The sequence below is a fragment of the Mus caroli genome, unplaced genomic scaffold, assembly GCF_978045245.1.
Source record: "Mus caroli unplaced genomic scaffold, Mus_caroli_1 scaffold_8, whole genome shotgun sequence".
NCBI lineage: Eukaryota > Metazoa > Chordata > Mammalia > Rodentia > Muridae > Mus > Mus caroli.
In genome coordinates this window covers 44,991,019-45,010,556 of record NW_028227263.1, presented here as the reverse complement: position 1 = coordinate 45,010,556, position 19,538 = coordinate 44,991,019, and the positions used below count along the sequence as shown (strand labels likewise).

The window sequence follows — 19,538 nt, the reverse complement described above, 5'->3', positions numbered from 1 at the left end:
TACAGTTGAGAACCTTGAGGCTGAGGTCCAGGGAGGAAAACAAAACAAAGCAAAACAAAGCCGACTCTGGTTGGGTGCCTAGTGGCAGGGAAGGTCTCTGCTTTGTCCTCTGCTGAGACTCCAGCACTCTAAGTGAGTGGGTGGGAAGCCCAGGAAGTGCCTGTGATAGCCTGATCATCAGCCGGGAAAAGTGAGCTTACCCTTAATGCTGCCCATCCCCCATCTTCTAGAAACTGCCACCCCTCTCTCATCCAGAGAGGAATGTTAGGAACAGATAGACCCCAAATCTCTCTGCCTGCCTAGCCTATTGGCTAAAAGGTTAGACACCACTCCTCGCTGGGACAGCCTCAGGAATGCAGAGTTCCAGATGTGGGGCTGGGTGAGACAACAGAGAGGGCCCCAGAGACCAGGCCTCAAACATTCACCTATCAGACTTTCGGAGACAATCTGGGCTCAGAGCCCAGGCTTTGAACAAGAGTACGGTGGCCACCAGCAGACCCAGCTGCTCCTGACCTCCCCTTGGGGAAAATGGGTGTGTGGTCTGTCTGTCTGTCTGTCTGTCTCAGAAGTTTTTATCGTCAGCTGCCCCTCTCACCTCTTGCCCGTACCCACAGCTCTTCTTACATCTGGGCAATGGCCCTGGGAACCACTTCTGGGCTGCCAATGTGCCTCCTAGTGAGGCCCTGGAGCCCAGCAGCAGCCCTGGTGCCCGGCGGTATCACCTGGAGGCCAAGTACAGAGAGGGCAAGTACCGCCGCTACCACCCGCTCTTTGGCAACCAAGAGGAGCTGGACAAGGTCAGCACACAGAGCCTCTGGGATTCTTGAGCCTTCTTGTCCCTGCATTATTCCTTAAAACCATCCCTTTCTTCCTGTAGCCCCATTCCTCCCTCTCAACCCATGTCTTCCATCCGCTTAGAGGGCTGTGCACGTGTGGGGAGATTGAGGCCCACAGGGCAGTAGGGCCTGCCTAAGGAAAGCTGGAACAATGTAGGGAGGAGTCAGGCTTAGTTCTTGGTCCAGTGCCATGTCTTCAGCATCTGGCTGCCTCCTCCTGATTCTTCTGTCTCCCGCACCCTGTCCTGTTCTTTCAGAATCCTGCCAAAGGAGTGAACTTGGTGGGGATGCTATTTCCTGTCAGGCTCATGAAAAACAGCTGGACCGCTCTGACCCACCCCATCCACACCCCATTCTAGATGAGGCCCCATATGGGCCCCAGGCCCCAGAAGATTGGGAGCCAAGTCTTAGACCCTGATCTGGCTCAGACCGATTGCTCAGAGGCAGCAGGGTAACATTTCTAACCTGTGGGCAGCGGCCCTCAGCTCTTCCTCCAAGCTGCCCTATCCAGGCAGGCTGAGTCTAGCCCCAGAGTTGTGTAGAAACCAGGCCTCCACCTCCCCAGGACCCAGGCGTCCAGCCCCCAGTTCAGCCCAGCCCAGTCTGGCCTAAAAGCCAGAAGGGTGGTGGCTCCCATTGGTCGGGAGGGCTGGGCCAGCAGTGAGGAATTCAAATGTGGGAGGAATTAGCTACAACCCCTCAGCCCCTCCCTCTGCCCCTGCTACAAGGCAGAGGGAGCCTGAGATCCTCCAGGGGCTCCTTGTGCCCTGACCAGCAGCTGTGTCCCAGGACCCACAGGGTGAGGGCCTGCGGCTAGGACCCCAGCCTCAGCTGGGTAGCCTCTGCCCAGCCTCCCTGGCTTGCCCTCCCCTCTTCTTTGCCTGCCTTTTCTTCTCTTCTGGCTTCTTTAAGCCCTGCTCTCTTTCAGTCTGAGGATGGTTCATGCAGGTTTGAGTGACTCCTTCCCCTTCCCTCCTCCATCCCCTCCTCCCATCTCTACCCCTCTACCTCCCACTCTTTCTTAGATTGATCACCCCCCTCTCCTCTAGGCCCTGTGTGCTGCAGTTACTACCACTGACCTGGCTGAGACCCAGGCACTCCTGGGCTGTGGGGCTGGGGTCAGCTGCTTCTCAGGGGACCCAGCAGCTCCCACACCCCTGGCTCTTGCTGAGCAGGCAGGACAGACTCTGCAGATGGAGTTTCTACGAAATAATCAGAGTACAGGTGAGTGACCGGTGGCTCTGTCCTCTGTAGCTGGAGGTCCCTGCTGGCAGGGTCTGGTCTTTTGGAGAGTTTTATAGGGGTGTCATCAGGAACCTGAATCAACTGAGAACCTGGATTTGTAGGCCACTCCCAAGCTGTGACTAAAGTTCTTGGTGGTCCCTGGGGCAGCAAGCAGCATGATACTTGGGACAAGTTTGGCTTATGGGTCAGTGCTTCGTGTGAGTGGCCTTTTGTGTCTGTATCTCTGTGACTATTGTGTGCTCTGTTCTGACTTAAATGTGGGTTCCTAGTGGAGCTATCTGCTCTAGGAAGAACCTTGGAGCTGCCTAGGTTCTCTTTCCTCATGTTGGTGATGCTGAGGCTTTGGGGTTTGTGTATGTGTAGTGGGTCTGTGTTGCTGTGGAGGAGGGTGTTGCCATGTGTGTGTGTGAAGCCTTGTCGTCTGTTTGCTCAGTCTGGGTGGAGTTCCATCATAGACCTGGGTTGGATCCCATTTGGCTCCTATTCTTGGGATGGGTGAGGAGGGGGTCGCTAGGGTGAATGCGTCGGTTATGGCTCAGGCCGGGTCTCTTGAGGCCACATCCTAAGGCAGAGGGTGGGGCTCAGCGGCTGGGGCTCTGGGCCTTGGGCCATGGGTGGGTGGGGTGTGCTGGGCTGGAGAGAACCCAGGTGTCTAAGGGAGGTGCAAGAGACCACCCAGCTGGCTTGGACTACGGGGGCAGGACCCCTCAGTGCTGAGCACTGAATCCAGCCTACTTCACTGGACTTTGTGCTATCTGGGACAAACCTCTCTCTAGGGACTACTATTGAGTTGGCCCAGAACCCCCTCATTCTAACATGCTTGGCTCTATGCCTCCAACAAGCAGTGTGGGGTGGGCTTGGGAGTCATGGAGCCTTTTTTTTTTTTTTTTTTTTTTTTTGGTTTTTGAGACAGGGTTTCTCTGTGTAGCCCTGACTGTCCTGGAACTCACTTTGTAGACCAGGCTGGCCTCGAACTCAGAAATCCGCCTGCCTCTGCCTCCCGAGTGCTGGGATTAAAGGCGTGCGCCACCACGCCCGGCTTCATGGAGCCTTCTTAAGATGGGTAGGGTTGGAGCTGGGCCCTGAGAATGGAGTGACGTTCCCACTGGTGAGCAGAGGTTGAGATGTGGCTTTTCAAAACCCTGAAGGTAGCAGTAGGAGCTTGACGGTGCTGGTAGGGAGCTGAGGAAACAGGGCTGTGACCATGAACCTAGGTACTTTGCCCCAGGGGGCATCTGGAGAGAGCACCTCCTGGACACCCAGCATGCCACTACCATTCTTTCTTCCACTCCAAAGAGGTCCCTCGGTTGGACTCAGTGAAGCCCTTGGAAAAGCACTACTCCGTTACCCTGCCAACTGTGAGCCACAGCGGCTTCCTGTACAAAACTGCTTCTGCCGGCAAGCCTCTGCAGGACCGCCGTGCCCGGGAAGGTGAGTACAGCATCTTACCCATCCAGGCCTATGGTGTGTGTCAGCCTGGCTGCAGGGCCAGCAAACTAGGGCTGGTCCTGCTGGAGGACCTGAGGGTGCCAAGTGGACTCTGGCAGAGCCACTTGGAAAGTCTTGGATATGGTCTCTTGAATACAGTGAGCGCTTGAGAAATGGGCTAATTGGGGTGGGACATGGGGATGGCACCACCGGGGAGTGTGAAGTCCGTATGGAGCCCCCGTTGGGTGTGGCCTTGTGCTGAGCAGCTGGCATATTCCAGATGTGGATGGAAGGCGGTTTGAGGACTTGAACTTGAGTGCCATCCCTCTCAGATCTCAGTTGCCTTCCATTTACTCCCTGCCTCCAAGTTCAGCCTACAGTCCTTACACATCACCCAAGAGCTACCTACCTTCCTATCCGGCAGACTCCCCTCCCTGGATTCTGCCCCAGCTCTGACTTTGTCACACAAGCCAGATTAACCTACCCCCACCAGGGATCTGCATATGCTGCTCTCTGCTCCAAATGCTTTCCCCAAATATCCCTTAAAAGCTCATGTCTTTGGGGATATCATGTCTTTCCCAGCCACTCTGTGCCCCCTGTCACCCCCAATACTACTTTTTCTCTTACTGTTCCATCTGATTTTCATTCTTATTTTTTTCCTCCAAGATAAAGTCTTTTTGCTACCCAGAGCCTGACATTGAACTCCTGGGCTCAAGTTTCCCTCTTGTCTCAGTCTTTCCAAGTAGCTGAAATTATAGGTAGTGCCACTATAGCCGGCTCAGTTGTCCTTTATTGTATACCTCTGTATACATGGTACCTGGTACCTATTGTAGCCCTAGCACCTGGGGTGGACTGGTACCCACTGGTAACTTAGCATACATCTGCAGAATGAAGAAGACCTCAGCAGGCTAGTGTGCTTCTCAGAGCACATCCTTGAGGACAGCCTTGGAGTCACATGGTTCTCACGGACAGGATGAGGGACAGCAAGCTGGAGGAGCAGAATGCCCACTGCTTACAGCCTCTCTCAGAACCCCTTCTTGGAGTCCCCCAGATACTCTCTCTGACAGTACTCTCTAACTCCAAGATGGTGTAGCCCTCTGCTGCTCCTGGTCAGTTCCCTCTGCCTGATGATGTCATTTATGGAACCCCTCTGAGTCATCCTTTTCACCCTGAGTGCCAGGAAGCTCTAAGCCACTGTGAGGCTGGTGCCGTAAGCTACATTCGCCTGCCTGGCTTTGGTTCTCTGCTCTCTTACCTTTCATGGTCCAGATTCCCATTTCTGGTTCTACTGGGGATCTTGTGTATCTTCAGAGCCATTGTAGGAGGAGGCAGACTATAGAGTGAGGAGTATATCTGGCAAAGGAGACCGGGCACAGGGTGGGCCTATGTCTTAGTTAGGGTTTTACTGCTGTGAAGGGACACCATGACTAAGGCAACGCTTATAAGGACAACATTGAATTGGGGCTGGCTTATAGGTTCAGAGGTTCAGTTCATTATCATCAAGGTGGGAACATGGCAGCCTGCAGTCAGGCATGGTGCAGGAGGAGCTGAGAGCTCTACATCTGCATCTGAAGGCTGCTAGCAGAAGCAGCTAAGATGAAGGTCTTAAAGCCCACACCCACAGTGACACACCCACTCCAACAAGGCCACACCTCCTAATAGTGCCACTCCCTGGGCCAAGCATATTCAAACCACCACAGCTCCCAAGGCTTCCTGTACAACTGGAACTGTAGGTAGAAGGAGCAGCAGGGGAAGAAGCTAAGAGTAGCCAAAGAGACAGACAGAGGCAGACCTAGGCTGAGAGACACAGGTTGCCCTGATGATTGGGGACATCAGGATTGGATTTAAAGAGAAGTGGGGTCAAGACTCAGTCGTTCCTGGCCCCCAAGCTGGAGACCAAAAGTTCATATCGGCTATAGGGGAGAGTTGGGGACTAGGTATAGAGGGCTGCAGCTGCAGGAATACTCAGGTCAGTGGTGAGTTAAAATGAAGAGCTTATAGGTTGGGTGGGAGCAGAGACCCAGGGAAATGGCAGGAGTGCTTTTCAGCCAGCCTGGGGCTTTCTTCATGGTTCCTCTGTCTAACTTCTCCACAGAGTTCAGCCGGCGCTGGTGTGTCCTGAGTGATGGGGTCCTGAGCTACTATGAGAACGAACGGGCAGTGACACCCAATGGGGAGATTCGGGCCAGCGAGATAGTATGCCTAGCCGTTTCCCCTCTGGACACCCATGGGTGAGCACCCCTAGCCATAACCACAAACTACCAGTGCTAGGAAGTCCAGTGTCTGATTGAGAAGACAGGGACATAGGCCCAGAGAAGGACAGGACCTTCTCAGGTCCACACAACAAAGAGACTGTAAACATTGACCTTAGCTCATGAGGCTGCAGCCCAAAGCTGCTCGTCCACCTCTTAGGAATCAGGGCAAGGAGTAGAGAATTAATGGGGGAGGAGGGGCGGGCTGTGCTGGATGAGTGAATCCTGATTTGTATATTTGCAGCTTTGAGCACACCTTTGAGGTGTACACAGAGGGAGAACGGCTGTACCTGTTTGGGCTGGAGAATGCAGAGCTGGCTCACGAGTGGGTCAAGTGCATTGCCAAGGTAGGCCTGCCTGGGTTAGGAGGGCAGGCATGTGATAGAGGCAGGGTGGGCCCTCTGGCTGAACCCCATGAACTCCAGTTCTTCCATCTCTGGTGGAGAAGAAGCCAGGAGTGGGTATAACAGACTCAGGACAGACTTCTCAGATCAACGGCAATGCAGACTGCAGCCCTCTGGTACCTAATGGATATTTGTTATGAGGAGCATGTTTTTGGGCGGGGGGAGGGGGGGGTCATCGTTTGTAGGTGTGCAATTAGGCTAGATGGGAAGGCAGGGAGGCTACAGAAGAGAGGGCTGCCTTAGAGAGAAGAGCCAAGAGCCCTCTTGTACTTTGAGAGCCTGGGGCTTCATTCCTCATTGGCTCATTTGATGAGCTCTCAATACCTTCTGAGGATCAGTGCCCAGGGCCCGGAGGACCCGAGTGTACCAGTGCTCTGTTGTTCCTGTGGGAGTGGGACAGACAGGCTGAGTCTAGACGCTATGGCATATCCAGGGCTGTAGCAGATGGTGAAGTATGTGGACACTGGGAACACAGAGGACACATCCAAGTGGGTACAGAGGACATGGTCCCAAAGTCCTCTGTCACTGTGCTATGCTGTGCCTTGGGAAGGAGGAAGTAGTTAGAGGGAAAAGAGCCCTTGCCCACAGGGTGTCTCCAGCAGGCTGTGCTGTGCTTACATGCTCTCTCCACTATTTCCCCCAACTAGGCTTTCGTGCCTCCCCTGGCTGAGGACCTGCTAGCCCGGGACTTTGAACGTCTTGGGCGCCTACCCTGTAAAGCTGGCCTGAGCCTTCAGCAGGCTCAGGAAGGCTGGTTTGCCTTGACTGGCTCTGAGCTCCGGGCTGTCTTCCCAGAGGGGCCCTGGGAAGAGCCACTGCAGCTCCGGAGACTGCAAGAGCTTTGTATGTGGGCCTTTGCTTGGTTCCCCAATCTCTAGGATCCCTTGTCCCAGCCCCGCTCCCCCACCCCCACCCCCTAATCCCCTAGCCCTTGTCTGGAAGTCTGAGTTCTGTTATGGCCTGAGCAGATGATCCAGCCTCCCCTCCATATCCTCTTCTGTCTTTGAAGTACATCTCAGCAGCCCTTTAGGTTGGTGGGTGGAATCTAAGGGTGAGACCCAGACGGCCTCAGGAGGGAGCAGTGTATGGGTCATGAATAAGGCCTGGGCCTCACCTTGGCCTGACCCCTCCATAGCTATCCAAGGAGACAGCGAGAACCAAGTGCTGGTGCTGGTGGAGCGGAGGAGGTGAGCCTTGGCTTCTCTGAGGATCCTGGAGAAGCCTGAGGGCAGGTGGGATACAGGGGCAGGCAGGTGGGACAGTGACTATCTCTGCTCCAGGACACTGTACATCCAGGGTGAGCGGCGGCTGGACTTCATGGCTTGGCTAGGGGTCATCCAGAAAGCAGCAGCCAGCTTGGGAGACACACTATCAGAACAACAGCTTGGGGACTCGGACATTCCAGTGATTGTGTACCGCTGTGTAGACTACATCACGCAGTGTGGTGAGCCCAGCCTTCAAGTCCCAGCCCCCCTCTTCTCTAGTGATACCCAGACCCCAGTGCCCAGGATCCCTCTAAAAAGTGGTATAACTCCTTCCCCAGGCTTGACCTCAGAGGGTATCTATCGAAAGTGTGGTCAGACCTCCAAGACTCAGAGACTGCTAGACAGCCTCCGGCAGGACGCACGCTCTGTGCACCTAAAGGAGGGAGAACAGCACGTGGACGACGTCTCCTCTGCACTCAAACGCTTCCTCAGGGACCTGCCGGATGGGCTCTTCACACGTGCGCAGCGCCTGGCCTGGCTGGAGGCCTCTGGTGGGTCCTGCTGCCTGCATCCAGCCCTGTCCACCCTACCTACCTCAGGATGTCCCCATTGTACCCTGGGCAAGGCTTGCCCCAGCTCCTCCGCCTACTCTGCTTCTGGGTCCTCTAGTCACTATAGAGAGGGAGATGCTCAGAGGTGGAGAGTGGAGCACTTCCTGTCCTAATAGGTGTCTGTGAATGATGCCTCCATCCTGAGAGGCAAGGCTGTTGGGAGGGGGCATTGGTGGCCAGTTTCTAACCCAGTCCATCTCCCCCCACACACACCCAGAGATCGAGGATGAGGAAGAAAAGATCTCCAGGTATCGAGAGCTCTTGGTGCATCTGCCCCCTGTCAACCGGGCCACTGTGAAGGCCCTTATCAGCCATCTGTACTGGTGAGGGCCGTGCCAGAGTGAGGCTCTGGGGAGATGGGGCGGGGGAGGGGGGGAGGTTCTTCTACTCTCAACCTGGCTCACTGCCCTCTCCTGGGAAACAGGTGAGCCTGGGGACCACCCAATGATTGCTCTGGTCTTGGATGTTATATCTTAGCTTATGTCCTTCAGGGTAAAGGGAAGAATGGGGTCTTTGTCAGGTTTGGACCAAGTTACTGAGGCCAAATCTTGCTCCCCAGTTCTGTACCTTGCCAGGATGTGAAATGTGTCCCTTTCACTCCTTAAAGTGCGGTCTACTCTGTCCTCTTTGACCTCAGTCCCTCTTGCGCCTGATGAGAACTAGGGAGGTGGCTGGGAAGCTCTGGGCCAGGCTCTTTAATTATCAGTTACCTGTCTTTCCAGTGTACAGTGCTTCTCAGACACAAACCAAATGAACACACACAACCTGGCTATCGTGTTCGGGCCTACACTCTTCCAGACAGACGGGCAGGACTACAAGGCCGGCAAGGTGGTGGAAGACCTCATCAACCACTACGTGGTGGTGTTCAGTGTGCGTCCCAGCTGGGATCGGGGGCGAGGGGAGGGGTGGGCAAGGCTAAGCCTCTCAGATGGCAGTGACATCTGACCCTCCCCAGGTGGACGAGGAGGAGCTGAGGAAGCAGAGGGAGGAAGTCACGGCCATCGTGAAGATGCGAGTGGCTGGCACTGCCAGTGGGACCCAGGTGCAGTCCAGGGTTTGGGAAGGCTTGGGCTGGTTTCCAGCTCTGCTCCCAGACCTGTAGCTGAGCCCCATCTCTCCTGCAGCATGCTGGTGACTTCATCTGCACAGTCTACCTGGAGGAGAAGAAGGTGGAGACTGAACAGCATGTTAAGGTGGGGGCTGTTGAGCCAGGCTGTACCAGGGCAGACATAGTCACTTAGAGATGTGTGAGGTTCCCCAAAGACCTCTTTGCATCTCGGGGTTCAGAGGACCTGATGAGGAATGGGTTTGGGGACCAAATTACAGGAGATTGTGGCCAAACAGAAGCTGGAGATGCATTTGGGACTGGCTGATCTTGTGGGTCTGTGCAGATCCCAGCATCCATGACTGCAGAGGAGCTTACGCTGGAGATCCTGGACCGCCGCAATGTGAGCATCAGGGAGAAGGACTACTGGACTTGCTTTGAGGTCAACGAGAAGGAGGAGGCAGGTAGGTGGCCATGGGCTGCCTTTAGCCCAACCATCATTTCTCCTGCTCCCTGCCTTTGGGAGCCAGAGTTTCTAGATGACACTTTTTGCTGGCTCATGGATGAAAATTGTGGTCTCCATGCTGGTGGTGACTGGCAGCTGACAGGTCTGGGTGACAGTGCCAGCCAGGTGTCAGAATGGTGTTGCTTGCAGAAGGGACAATGCTGAATTCAATGACAGGATTGTAGAATGATACTATTGCGGTGAAGAGGGTGGTGGATAGTGATCATGCAAGCAGGTGGCTGTGATGGGGGAGCCTGGCTGTGGTGGTGAGTGGCCAATTGGAGCCTTTTATGGTTAAGGGAGCCATGTTGAGATGAGAGGTAGGGATGTTGTTGATGCAAGCGTCAGCTGTTTTTGTTGAGTGTCAGTTGCTAGACTGAGGGCCCAGGCAGTGGTTAGTCTAGTAAGGGACAGAGATGTTCATACCATGATCACTCTAGGAAATAGACAACTCCCTTGGTGTTAGCTAACTGCTTTAAAGGAAAGGCCCACGCTGTCAGCAGAGCCTATGATATGGTCCTGGGTTCTGCCTTTTCTCTCGGAGTATCCAGATACCAACAGTACACTGGCTCGGAGAGGACAGGGTGAAGTCCAGAACAGGTGGGGTCTGCAGTCTGCCTCTTCCCTTCGGAGTGTCAGATGAGCAGTCTGGGCTGAGCAGGATGTTGGCCTGGTTGGGAGTGAGTTAGGGTGGAGCTTCTTCGAAGATCTTAGTGTTAAGGCTCATTTAGATGCAGGCCTTCTCCGACCATCTTTAATGAAGTAGCTCTCTAAGATGATCTTAGCTTATTTCTATTTTTTTTATTGGGGGGTGCATCTGAACTTTATTTGGGGGTGAACCAAGTGTTATATAGTTTGGGGGGGTGAGAATATCCAGGATGCGAAAAAGTCACTGGCTGAGAGCTAAGATACTAAGATGCCTCGTTAGCCTGGAGAGGTGGTCCAGGTGCTGTTATATGATTGACTGACTGCCTGTGACCACCTGATTGGGGGTCGCTTGGTTACAAGCTCTGAGACAGGCACGAAAACAGGGAAGGAGTTAGGCAGTCTCAGGATGAGATTCTAGTATCAGTTTTTTGAGATTTCCGGGGTTTGGACACCCTCTGCCTCACCCAGTCCATGCCAGTTCCTCTGGTGGCGTGGTCCACATGCCTGCCCTACACTATGCAGGGCTGATGGCTTTGGAGTGCCTTAGCCTGCTGTGAGGAAGAGTAAGGGCTACTTGGTAAAGACAGGACAAGTGATCCCAGAAACAAGACCAGCTCCAGCACCAGGCTGGGCCTTCCACGGCCCGAGGAAACCCAGGGTGGGATTGGAGGTGGAGTCAGCCACCCAGGGCCTGGTGGGGCTGCGGGGCCGTGGGAGGGCTGGTAACAGGGCTTTGGGAAGATGATGTTTGTGCTAGATTGAGTAAGTTTGACAGGTAGAGTACATGCTAGAGGCCATTTGACGGTCAGACTGTGCGGGACAAGTACAGATTTGACCCACAAGTGTGGAAGGAGCCAGAGTATCTCTAATCTGAGCACAGGCAGTGTTTGTTGGGGACACATGAGTGACAATATAGCCTTAGTTTTGGCTATGAGCAGGTATGACAAGTCAGAAGCTAGCTTATAGGAAGGGTGATCATGATGGTGGTGTGTCACCATGCTAGTGGACGCTGAGCTGTGTAGGTGACATGTGTCCATTTGCTTGCCCTTGGTGGTACTGAGCGGTGTGGACCCAGTGACAGTGGTGTGGCCTCTCCACAGAGCGCCCGCTGCACTTTGCAGAGAAGGTGCTGCCCATTGTGCATGGGCTGGGCATAGACAGCCATCTGGTGGTGAAGAAGTGCCAGTCCATGGAGGCCATGCTGTTGTACTTGGGTAAGTGGTGTTTCGGGTAAGGGGACGTGGGGTGGATAGGTACCTCCATCTACAAGCAGGGTGGGACCTGGTGGCGCCAGGACAGAGCAGGTCAGGTGGAGGAAACTGGGGGGCTTCCATGGGGAGGCTGGGACATGAGGTGGGGCACTGGAGTCTGTAGGTTGGGCAGTGTCGCCCATGCCCACTCTGGTCCTCCCTTAGCCAGCCGTGTGGGTGACACCAAGCATGGTATGATGAAGTTCCGTGAAGACCGCAGCCTCCTGGGTCTGGGGCTACCTTCGGGTGGCTTCCACGATCGTTACTTCATTCTCAACAGCAGCTGCCTACGGCTCTACAAGGAGGTTCGGGTAAGCCCTGTGATGGACATTAGATTCTCCTTTGTGCTCAGACACTCACATACAAGCATCGTCCTTGGTCTGCAGGAGCGAGGTCCCTGTCCGAGGGTCTCGGCAGCACCATGATATATTCTCCTGCTGGGACCCTGAGTAGCCACTCAAAGCCTCTATCCATGTGAGGCCTTACGTGAGGCCAGGACATCACACACACGCTCCCATGCTTCCCTGTGCCTGTGGTTTATCACACTCTCATAAGAATGTGTCTGTTCCATGGCATCTATTCCGAGTTGTGCCCAAGCCTGCTCTGCCCCGTCCTAGGACACAGCCCTCCTAACCTACTCTACCCCCATGCCCAGTGGTCTCCTAGACCACACTCCTTGGCACTCCATTCTTCTGCACACAGATGCCCTGCCACCCCCCTCTCCCTTGCCCTTCACACCACTACACAATCTGTCCTGGCTCTAGAGTGGGATGATGCCCTCCATAACCCTGCTCCTCTATCAAACAGAGCCAGAGGCCGTGGAGCGGGGCCCCTGAGACCGTGAGTAGCTGTGGGCCAGCTGCCAGCTGCCTTCCTTACACTACCTGGGGCCAGGCGAGCAGGGTAGAGCTTGAAGACACCATCAGGGCTCCCAGTTCTCTCCAGGCATGGCTCCCTGTTTTCCTACCAAGTCACTGACCCCTACCCTGACCCTAAACCAAGATCTTTTTCTCAATATAGGGTCCCTTGTTGGTGTGATGCTGGAATTTTTCGTAGTGCTCAGAGAAGTTTTGGAGGCAGTATTAGAGACCCAAGTGTGGGTTAGGACTGGTTCATCTCCTCTTACTGTCAGAGCTCCCCACCTTCCAAACCTAGACAGAGTGCTGGGGCTGTCCTCCTGTTGGGACACAAGGCTGTGAGACATTCTCTCTCAGGGGTGGCTGTGCTTTCCCAGCCTCCCTAGCTGGTGGCCCAGCCTTCCTTGGCCACTCCTGAGAGACCGACCTTCCATGTGCCTCTCAGGGCTGCCCAGCCTGGCTCTAATGTCTGGAGGTTGCCTCTGGCTCAGGTTCAGCTGAGAAGCACTGTCTGTGGTACCCTGTGGGTACCACTTTTGCCACAGGGCACACAGAGTGTAGATGGTTCTGCAGGAGAGCAGTGGAGGCTCGATGCCAAGCACGGTGTTCTAGCGTGAGGTCCTTCAGTGACCCCGTCGTGGTCTCCAGCCCTTTTTTGCCTCTTGTATCTCCTGAGCATGTCTGAACAGATCTTGCTGGCTGCCATGGAAGATCAGATGGAGGGAGCAGCATCCCCATTTCCGTTTCTTTGTGCATTCTACCTCTGTTAATGCTGCCTGGACTCCTGGCAGGCACTCCCGTTTGTCCTTCCTCCTGTGGATCTCTCACTCACTTCTGAGCCTGCTTCTAGAATTTTCTCCCCCCTGGTCCTCCTTCTAGAGGCGCTTCCTTAGACTCACGGAGCAGAGTGAGGCTACCTGTATGGGCAGAAAGGAAGGAGGGCACCTGAGGCACCCCAAAAGGCAGGTGCTAGGCATGGAGAGGAGGTCTGATGCTTACTGAGCAGGGCTTAGCACTTGTCCCTACTTCTCTCAGAGCAGGAAGTTATCTTTCCAAGGTGAGAAAGGGCCCAGGGACTTTCCCAAGGCTACTTTGCTCATGGCAGGCTAGGATGGAGGCCAGTGTTAGGGTTTGTCCTCTCTCTGGTGTCCTGGCAGTTTAGAGCTCCAGGGTAGAGCAGGAAAGCTGCCAACTGTTAGCAGGCAAAGCTGTCATCTTGAGGCCACTGAAGTGTTGATGATTCTGACATCAGTTGGCTTATGGGGCCGCAGGAAAGAATATTTGAAATTAGGATAGTCTCATACCAAGGAGGCTCTGTGGCCTCTCAGTCCCCATTCCAACACCTCCTGCTGTTTAAGACTCTGGAGCGTGTATGAAAGGCATATTCTAGAAAAATTGTGGTACTAGCATGAGGTACCTGAACACTGAGCATAAATTTTATTCCTTGGACATCAGGGTACCAGAACCCCGAGCTGCTTGAAAATATAGTTCCTATAGGAGTTAGTCTCTTCTCTGTGTTTCTGCCTCCCCTTCCCCCACACTGTCCACCAGTCTCCTGCCCTGACAGGGACTGCCCAGGACTTTCTGCCTGACTTCTTCCAGCCCTTCCCCATTCCATTGTCTTTGCAGGGGCCTCTGTTCTCCCTGCGTCCTGTCCTGTCTATCTTCCATCCCTTCTCCCGTGTCCTAGTGTGCAGGCTGACTTTTTCAGTGCCTCAGCCTTGACTCTGCCTGATGTGTGTGTGTGTGTGTTTGTGTGTGTGTATGTGTGTGCATGTGTGTGTGCATGTGTGCACGTGTGTATGTGTGCGCACGTGTGTATGTGTGTGCACATGTGTGTGTGTGTGTGTGTGTGTGTGTGTGTGTGTGAGGTCTTCCTTTCGGTGTTCTGCCCACACCCTGTCCCGCCCGCCCCCCAACCTTAGCTTTATTGTCCATCCCACATCTTGATATCTTGATCCCCGTTCTGCAGCCAGTGGTCTAGGCTGTTTGGGACATGTTGTGATTGTTGGGTGAGGTGCTCTGTTTGAAGAGTTGGGGCTCCTTCATCCACCATATCCACCAGGCCTTAGATCTTGACACGTTCTCTGGCCCACATCCCTGGGGTGACACAGAAGGATCCTCTAGTTCTGAGACAGATTATCCTTTCTTCTCCTGTTGAGGAGCCATGCCTGGGGTGGCTGGGAGCAATGGTGGGGACCAAGGTGGGGAGGGTTTGGTTTTGGAGCCTCAGTTGCAGTTGTAAGTACATCTCCCTCCCCTACCATCCTCTCTGGTACCTCTGATGGGTCCAGGGGAGCCTGGTAAGGGGAGGAAGCTAAGCAAATGGCTCCCACAACTGGAAGAAGTTCATTAACCTTCAAACAGTTTCTTCCTTGAGGGTCATTGCTCGTGTCCCCTCTGCCTTCGAGCCAGCCTGCTCCCACCAAGCCCAGACCCATATATGCAGAGGTGAGGGCCAGGCAAACATGTCAACAGTCTGGTTCCCCACCCTGGTCTATGGGTCTCTTGCTTCCTGCCTTAGACCATTGGGACTTTCTCCCTCTGGCCTATCATGCAGAACACCATGCAAGCTTCAGTGTCAGCCATTAGCCTTCTGATGGGGCCAAATGCTAGTGATGGCTAGTCCCCGAGCTTCCATTCACACAGTCAACCCTGGAGCCTCCACGGGCAGGGGAAGGGAGCATGATGAGTGACTGAGACAAATGCAGACCCTAGTGGACAACCTTGAAGGCACTCTCACAAGCCTGGGCCTGCCCCCGTGTGCTGTGGGGGGGAAATCAGACCCGTGACTTCCAACCTGAGTCTCCAGTTTGACAAGCAGCAGGGTCTGGGAATCATTGCCCTGGAGCTCCCAGCTGGAGTGTCATCTTTGGGGACTGAGGGTTGACTGTCTGATGCTACTGTCATTTTTGGCTGGACAATGAACAGGGAGGGCTTTGGTGAGAAGGCTTCCTGGAGGAGGAGTCCTGTTCCAGAATGCCTGGGCGTTGGGGACGGGGGAGGGCAGTATGCCAGTGGAAGAGCTACTTCTGACCGATGGAAGTGTCTCCCCCCATCCCCCAGAGTCACCGGCCTGAGAAGGAGTGGCCTGTCAAGAGCCTCAAAGTCTACCTGGGTGTAAAGAAGAAACTGCGGCCACCTACTTGGTAAGCCAGGCCTGAGGTGCCAGGCCTATGGCTAGGACCTGTGGGGTCAAGAACTGGCAGGAAGGCACAGCCGGGGTTCAGAGCTTTATAGGGGATAGTGTAGTGGTTTTATAGTCGGGGTCCTCTCGGCTAGTAGCATCACCGAGACATACCTTAGAAGTACAGTCTTTCAGGTAACCCCTGAGCTTCCTGAGTTTGGGGTGCTATAGTAGGGCTTGGGGCTCAGGGCTCAGTGTCTCCTTGAGCTGTCCAGATAGCAGTGAGAGGGAGTTTATGATTTGGGGGGTTGGTGTGTTTTATGTGTGTGTGGTGCAGGCCAGTGAGTGTCTGGGTGCATGTACCTGTGTGTGCTCATGTGGAAGCCAGAGCAGGACTTAGGGTGTCTTCCTCTGTCACTCTCTGCCTTATTCTCTTGAGGCAGGGTGTCACTGAAGCTCACTGTTTCAGCTATAGGTGTCTGGTCAGTGTGCTTTGGGAGTCCACCTGCCTGTCTCTGCTCTCCAGTGCTAGGGTTACAGGCACCCACGGTCATGCACAGCTTTTTATGTGGTTGCTAGGGATTTGAACTTAGAACCTCATGCTTGCAGAGCAAGCACTCTTATTAAGCGGTCTCTCTTAGCAAGTCGAAAAGCAATGCATGCCACTGTGACTGTTAGGCACCGCAGTCATGTGACTTGATTTGCTAACTTTCTCATCTGCTGGCTGTGCCAGCCTACCTCTGGTTCTTGGGTGGGCTTGGGCAGACATCAGCACAGTTGGATGGTTATTTTTGTTGTTGTTCTTCAGTGGTGAAGGTAGAACTCAGTAACTCAGGCAATGTTAGACACACGTACCACCCCCAGCTCAGGCCCTGCGTTCAGGTGGGGAGAGAAGGACACGGGCCCTAGTGTGCTGCACTGGGGGAAGCTTTGGCCCTTCCCTGCCCAGGCTTCTAGGCTCTGTCCCACAAATCTTTGCAAGTACAAAGTGACCCCTTCTCTGGCTCTCCCTGCAGCTGGGGCTTCACGGTGGTGCATGAGACAGAAAAGCACGAGAAGCAGCAGTGGTAAGCCCGGGCCCCAGAGGGAGACAGGCAGGATCGGGGCCTCCCTCTCGACCTATGAGGAGACAGGGAGGCAGAATGCTCGCTCTCCAAGGCCCTCAGTGGCAACCCGATCTGTGCCTTCTGCAGGTACCTCTGCTGTGACACTCAGATGGAACTTCGAGAGTGGTTTGCCACCTTCCTCTCTGTGCAGGTACCAGCTGCAGGGGGCTTCTCTAGAGGCTCCACCATGGAGAGTGGGGACAGCAGCAGAGAAATGGTGGCAGAGGAATTAGGTCTTGGCACAGGGATATTCACCTGGTGCGGAGTGGCTTCCAGGAAGAGGAAACAGCATATCCAAAGAAAAGGAAGGCTGCTTATGAAAGACAGAATTTGATTTTTGTGTTCATGGTTCCACAGTGTTAGAGTCCGTGATCATCATCGTGGGGAGAGGGGAGAAGGAGAGAGGGAGGGAGAGATGGAGAGAGAGAAGAGAGAGAGGAAGGGAGAGAGGGAGGAATGGGAAGAGGAGGGAGGGAGGAATGGGAAGAGGAGGGAGGAAGGGAGAGGGAGAGAAAGAGGGGGAGAAGGAGAGAGGGAGTGAGGAATGGGAAGAGGAGGGAGGGAGGGAGAGGGAGAGAAAGAGAGGGGGAGAAGGAGAGAGGGAGTGAGAGGGGAAGGGAGGGAGAGGAGAGAGAAAGAGAGGGAAGGAGGGAGAGGAGTGAGAGAGAGAGGAAGGGAGCTAGAGGGAGGGGGAGAGGGAGGGATGAGGAGAGGAGGGAGGGAGAGGAAAGGAGGGAGGGAGAGGAGGGAGGGAAAGAGGGAGAGAAAGAGAGAGGGGGATGGGGAGGGGGAGAAGGAGAGAGGGAGAGTGAGCAAGGGATGGAGAGAAGGAGAGGGAGAGAGGAAGGGAGAGAGAGGGAGAGAAGGAGAGATGGGAAGAGGAGGGAGGGAGGGATGGGGAGAGGAGGGAGAGAGAGGGAGGGAGGGATGGGGAGAGGAGGGAGAGAGAAAGAGGGAGGGAAAGAAGGAGAAAGAGAGAAGGAGGAAGGGAGAGAAGGAGAGAGAGAGGAGAGAGAGAGATGGAAATGACAAGAGCTTTTGAAACTTAAAAGCCTCATGCTCCAGTGCCACACTTCCTCCAACAAGGCCACACCTCCTAATCCTTCCCAAACAGTTCCACCAAGCGGGGGACCAAGTATTCAAACATATGAGTGTCATTCCCATTCAAGCCACCACATTCACCACTTGCAAGGGGAGAAGCCATCAGTGCCAGAAGTTGGCTCTGATTGTAAGAACCTTGAGACCATGGTCAAGAGGTTGACCTTGAGTTTCAAGTGAGTCCGAGCAGCATGTAGGATTGAGCCTGAAGGGGATCGCTCAGCTCCCTCAGCACCAGTGTACAGGGAACAGAGCCTGAAGGGCCACACCCACGGAGAAGTCACGCCAGAGACTGGTTAGACATGAAACACATGAGTTAGAACAGATGTTCAGCAGAGTTCAGAACTGTGTAGGGAGAAGGAATTCAAAACTACCAGGGCTCTGGGCTCTGTTCCTGCTGCTGTTACGTCCTTCTAACGCCGAGCTTCCTGGTGGACAAGGACGAGATGAGAACAGGGTGGATTCTGTAGTTCTTGGTTGCTGGGAAGAGGAGGCACAGTGCCTTTCATTTTCCTGATGCTGAGTTCTTAGGGAGGTTTGTGGATCTTGAGTAATCTAGTTGGCTGGGCTGGGCTGGGCTAGGGTCATCTGCGAACAGCTGCTTCTCATATCAGCCTCGATCAAAGCTGAAGGCGTCAGCTCAGATCCTAGCTGGAGGCTTTTCTGAGAAGGGGTGGGTGGAACTTGATCCTGCAAGCTGAGCTGTGGCCCAGACCCTAGCACGCCTTTCCTGGTCGTTCCCTAGCACGATGGCCTGGTGTGGCCCTCTGAGCCCTCTCGAGTGTCCCGGGCAGTGCCTGAGGTCCGGATGGGCAGTGTATCGCTGATCCCGCTACGAGGCAGTGAAAATGAAATGCGCCGGAGTGTGGCAGCCTTCACTGCTGACCCCCTTTCCGTAAGTGTCTCTGGTCCATGTGGGCAAGGCTGGGTGGGACCTGGCTGGATGCCTGCCTGCACTTCACTGATTTCTCTGACAGCCCATCTAGTCTCTTCCCTAGGTTTCTGGGGCCCCTTTTGTCTAGCCTTGGGAACCCCAGCTGCTGATATTTTGGCATCCACTCCATTGCTGGCTGCTCCTTTTTACTTTCACAAAGCACTTATAGGATCTGGGCTTCTATGCTCCCTACAGCTCCTCCGCCATGTCTGAGCACAGGAGTCGTTCTGACTCTGGGACACCATCACTGCCACCAGGAAGCTTTCCTGTTCAGACGCCCTCGTGCTCTGCGTGTTTGGTGTGAGCCAACAGAACACACGGGGAAGCCATACCCACATCCCACATCCTGACTGCAGCACAGGCTCCTTGGCTGGGCAGGAATGGGCTGGCAATGGGGATTTCCCAGAAGGGACCCTTCCTTTTCCTCCAGGCAAGCAATGCTCTTGACCTGGCTTGCTTACCCAGGGTCACACTCTTTGAATCCGTGGAATTGGAAAGATGGACAGAAATCAGGAGCTGTGCAGGAGAAGGGTTTGGGGCCCCGCTGGGAGGGAGCCCACCCCCTTCCCACAGGCTCCCAAATGGAAAGGGTGACACTCTGAACGTACTATCGGGGTGTCTACAAGGGAGCTCGTGGGAAGCTTCTGCAGGGTGACATCTGGACTTGGGGACATCAGCCCTCTTCTGGTGTGTGCTGGCAGGGAGGCCCAGGCTGTGGCTGTCTGCTATCCCTTCCCCACTTTGGATACTTTTTGATAATATAAATATATCTGTATATTTTACCCTATGGTGCTGAGGCCTGTGATGGTTTGTGGGCACTGGTGTCCTAGGCTAAGGGTACAGTTGGCTGTGAAGCCCAGAGGTGAATGCTGGGGCTTTGAAGCCAGGAGCCTGAGTCTACCCTCTGCATGTTTACTGAGCTATTTACCCTCCACTGTCCTGGCAGAGGCCTGGCCTGGCCCTGTACTTACTGTGCCACTGTACATC

General features: G+C 54.5%; 1 protein-coding gene across 6 annotated transcripts in view; it reads left to right on the top strand.

Annotated features, from left to right (window-relative positions):
• Window positions 1-19,338, top strand: part of Arap1 (ArfGAP with RhoGAP domain, ankyrin repeat and PH domain 1) — a 64,871-nt gene extending 45,533 nt beyond the window's left edge. For 4 of the 6 annotated variants that reach the window (XM_021168919.3, XM_085841490.1, XM_085841488.1 and 1 more), the window contains 22 exons: window positions 615-797; window positions 1,886-2,060; window positions 3,378-3,512; window positions 5,605-5,740; window positions 6,006-6,108; window positions 6,813-7,008; window positions 7,301-7,352; window positions 7,446-7,609; window positions 7,709-7,921; window positions 8,199-8,304; window positions 8,704-8,851; window positions 8,937-9,023; window positions 9,106-9,174; window positions 9,373-9,490; window positions 11,280-11,393; window positions 11,595-11,740; window positions 12,237-12,269; window positions 15,353-15,435; window positions 16,430-16,480; window positions 16,607-16,670; window positions 18,363-18,512; window positions 18,747-19,338. In XM_021168919.3, the coding sequence (XP_021024578.1) occupies window positions 615-797; window positions 1,886-2,060; window positions 3,378-3,512; window positions 5,605-5,740; window positions 6,006-6,108; window positions 6,813-7,008; window positions 7,301-7,352; window positions 7,446-7,609; window positions 7,709-7,921; window positions 8,199-8,304; window positions 8,704-8,851; window positions 8,937-9,023; window positions 9,106-9,174; window positions 9,373-9,490; window positions 11,280-11,393; window positions 11,595-11,740; window positions 12,237-12,269; window positions 15,353-15,435; window positions 16,430-16,480; window positions 16,607-16,670; window positions 18,363-18,512; window positions 18,747-18,764 (2,544 nt within the window). In that variant the 3' untranslated portion in view covers window positions 18,765-19,338. Of the gene's footprint in view, window positions 1-614; window positions 798-1,529; window positions 1,636-1,885; window positions 2,061-3,377; window positions 3,513-5,604; window positions 5,741-6,005; window positions 6,109-6,812; window positions 7,009-7,300; window positions 7,353-7,445; window positions 7,610-7,708; window positions 7,922-8,198; window positions 8,305-8,703; window positions 8,852-8,936; window positions 9,024-9,105; window positions 9,175-9,372; window positions 9,491-11,279; window positions 11,394-11,594; window positions 11,741-12,236; window positions 12,270-15,352; window positions 15,436-16,429; window positions 16,481-16,606; window positions 16,671-18,362; window positions 18,513-18,746 lie in introns of those variants that run through there. The other 2 variants (XM_085841491.1, XM_021168915.3) reach the window with 2 other exon arrangements.
• The last annotated feature ends 200 nt before the right edge of the window (window positions 19,339-19,538 follow it).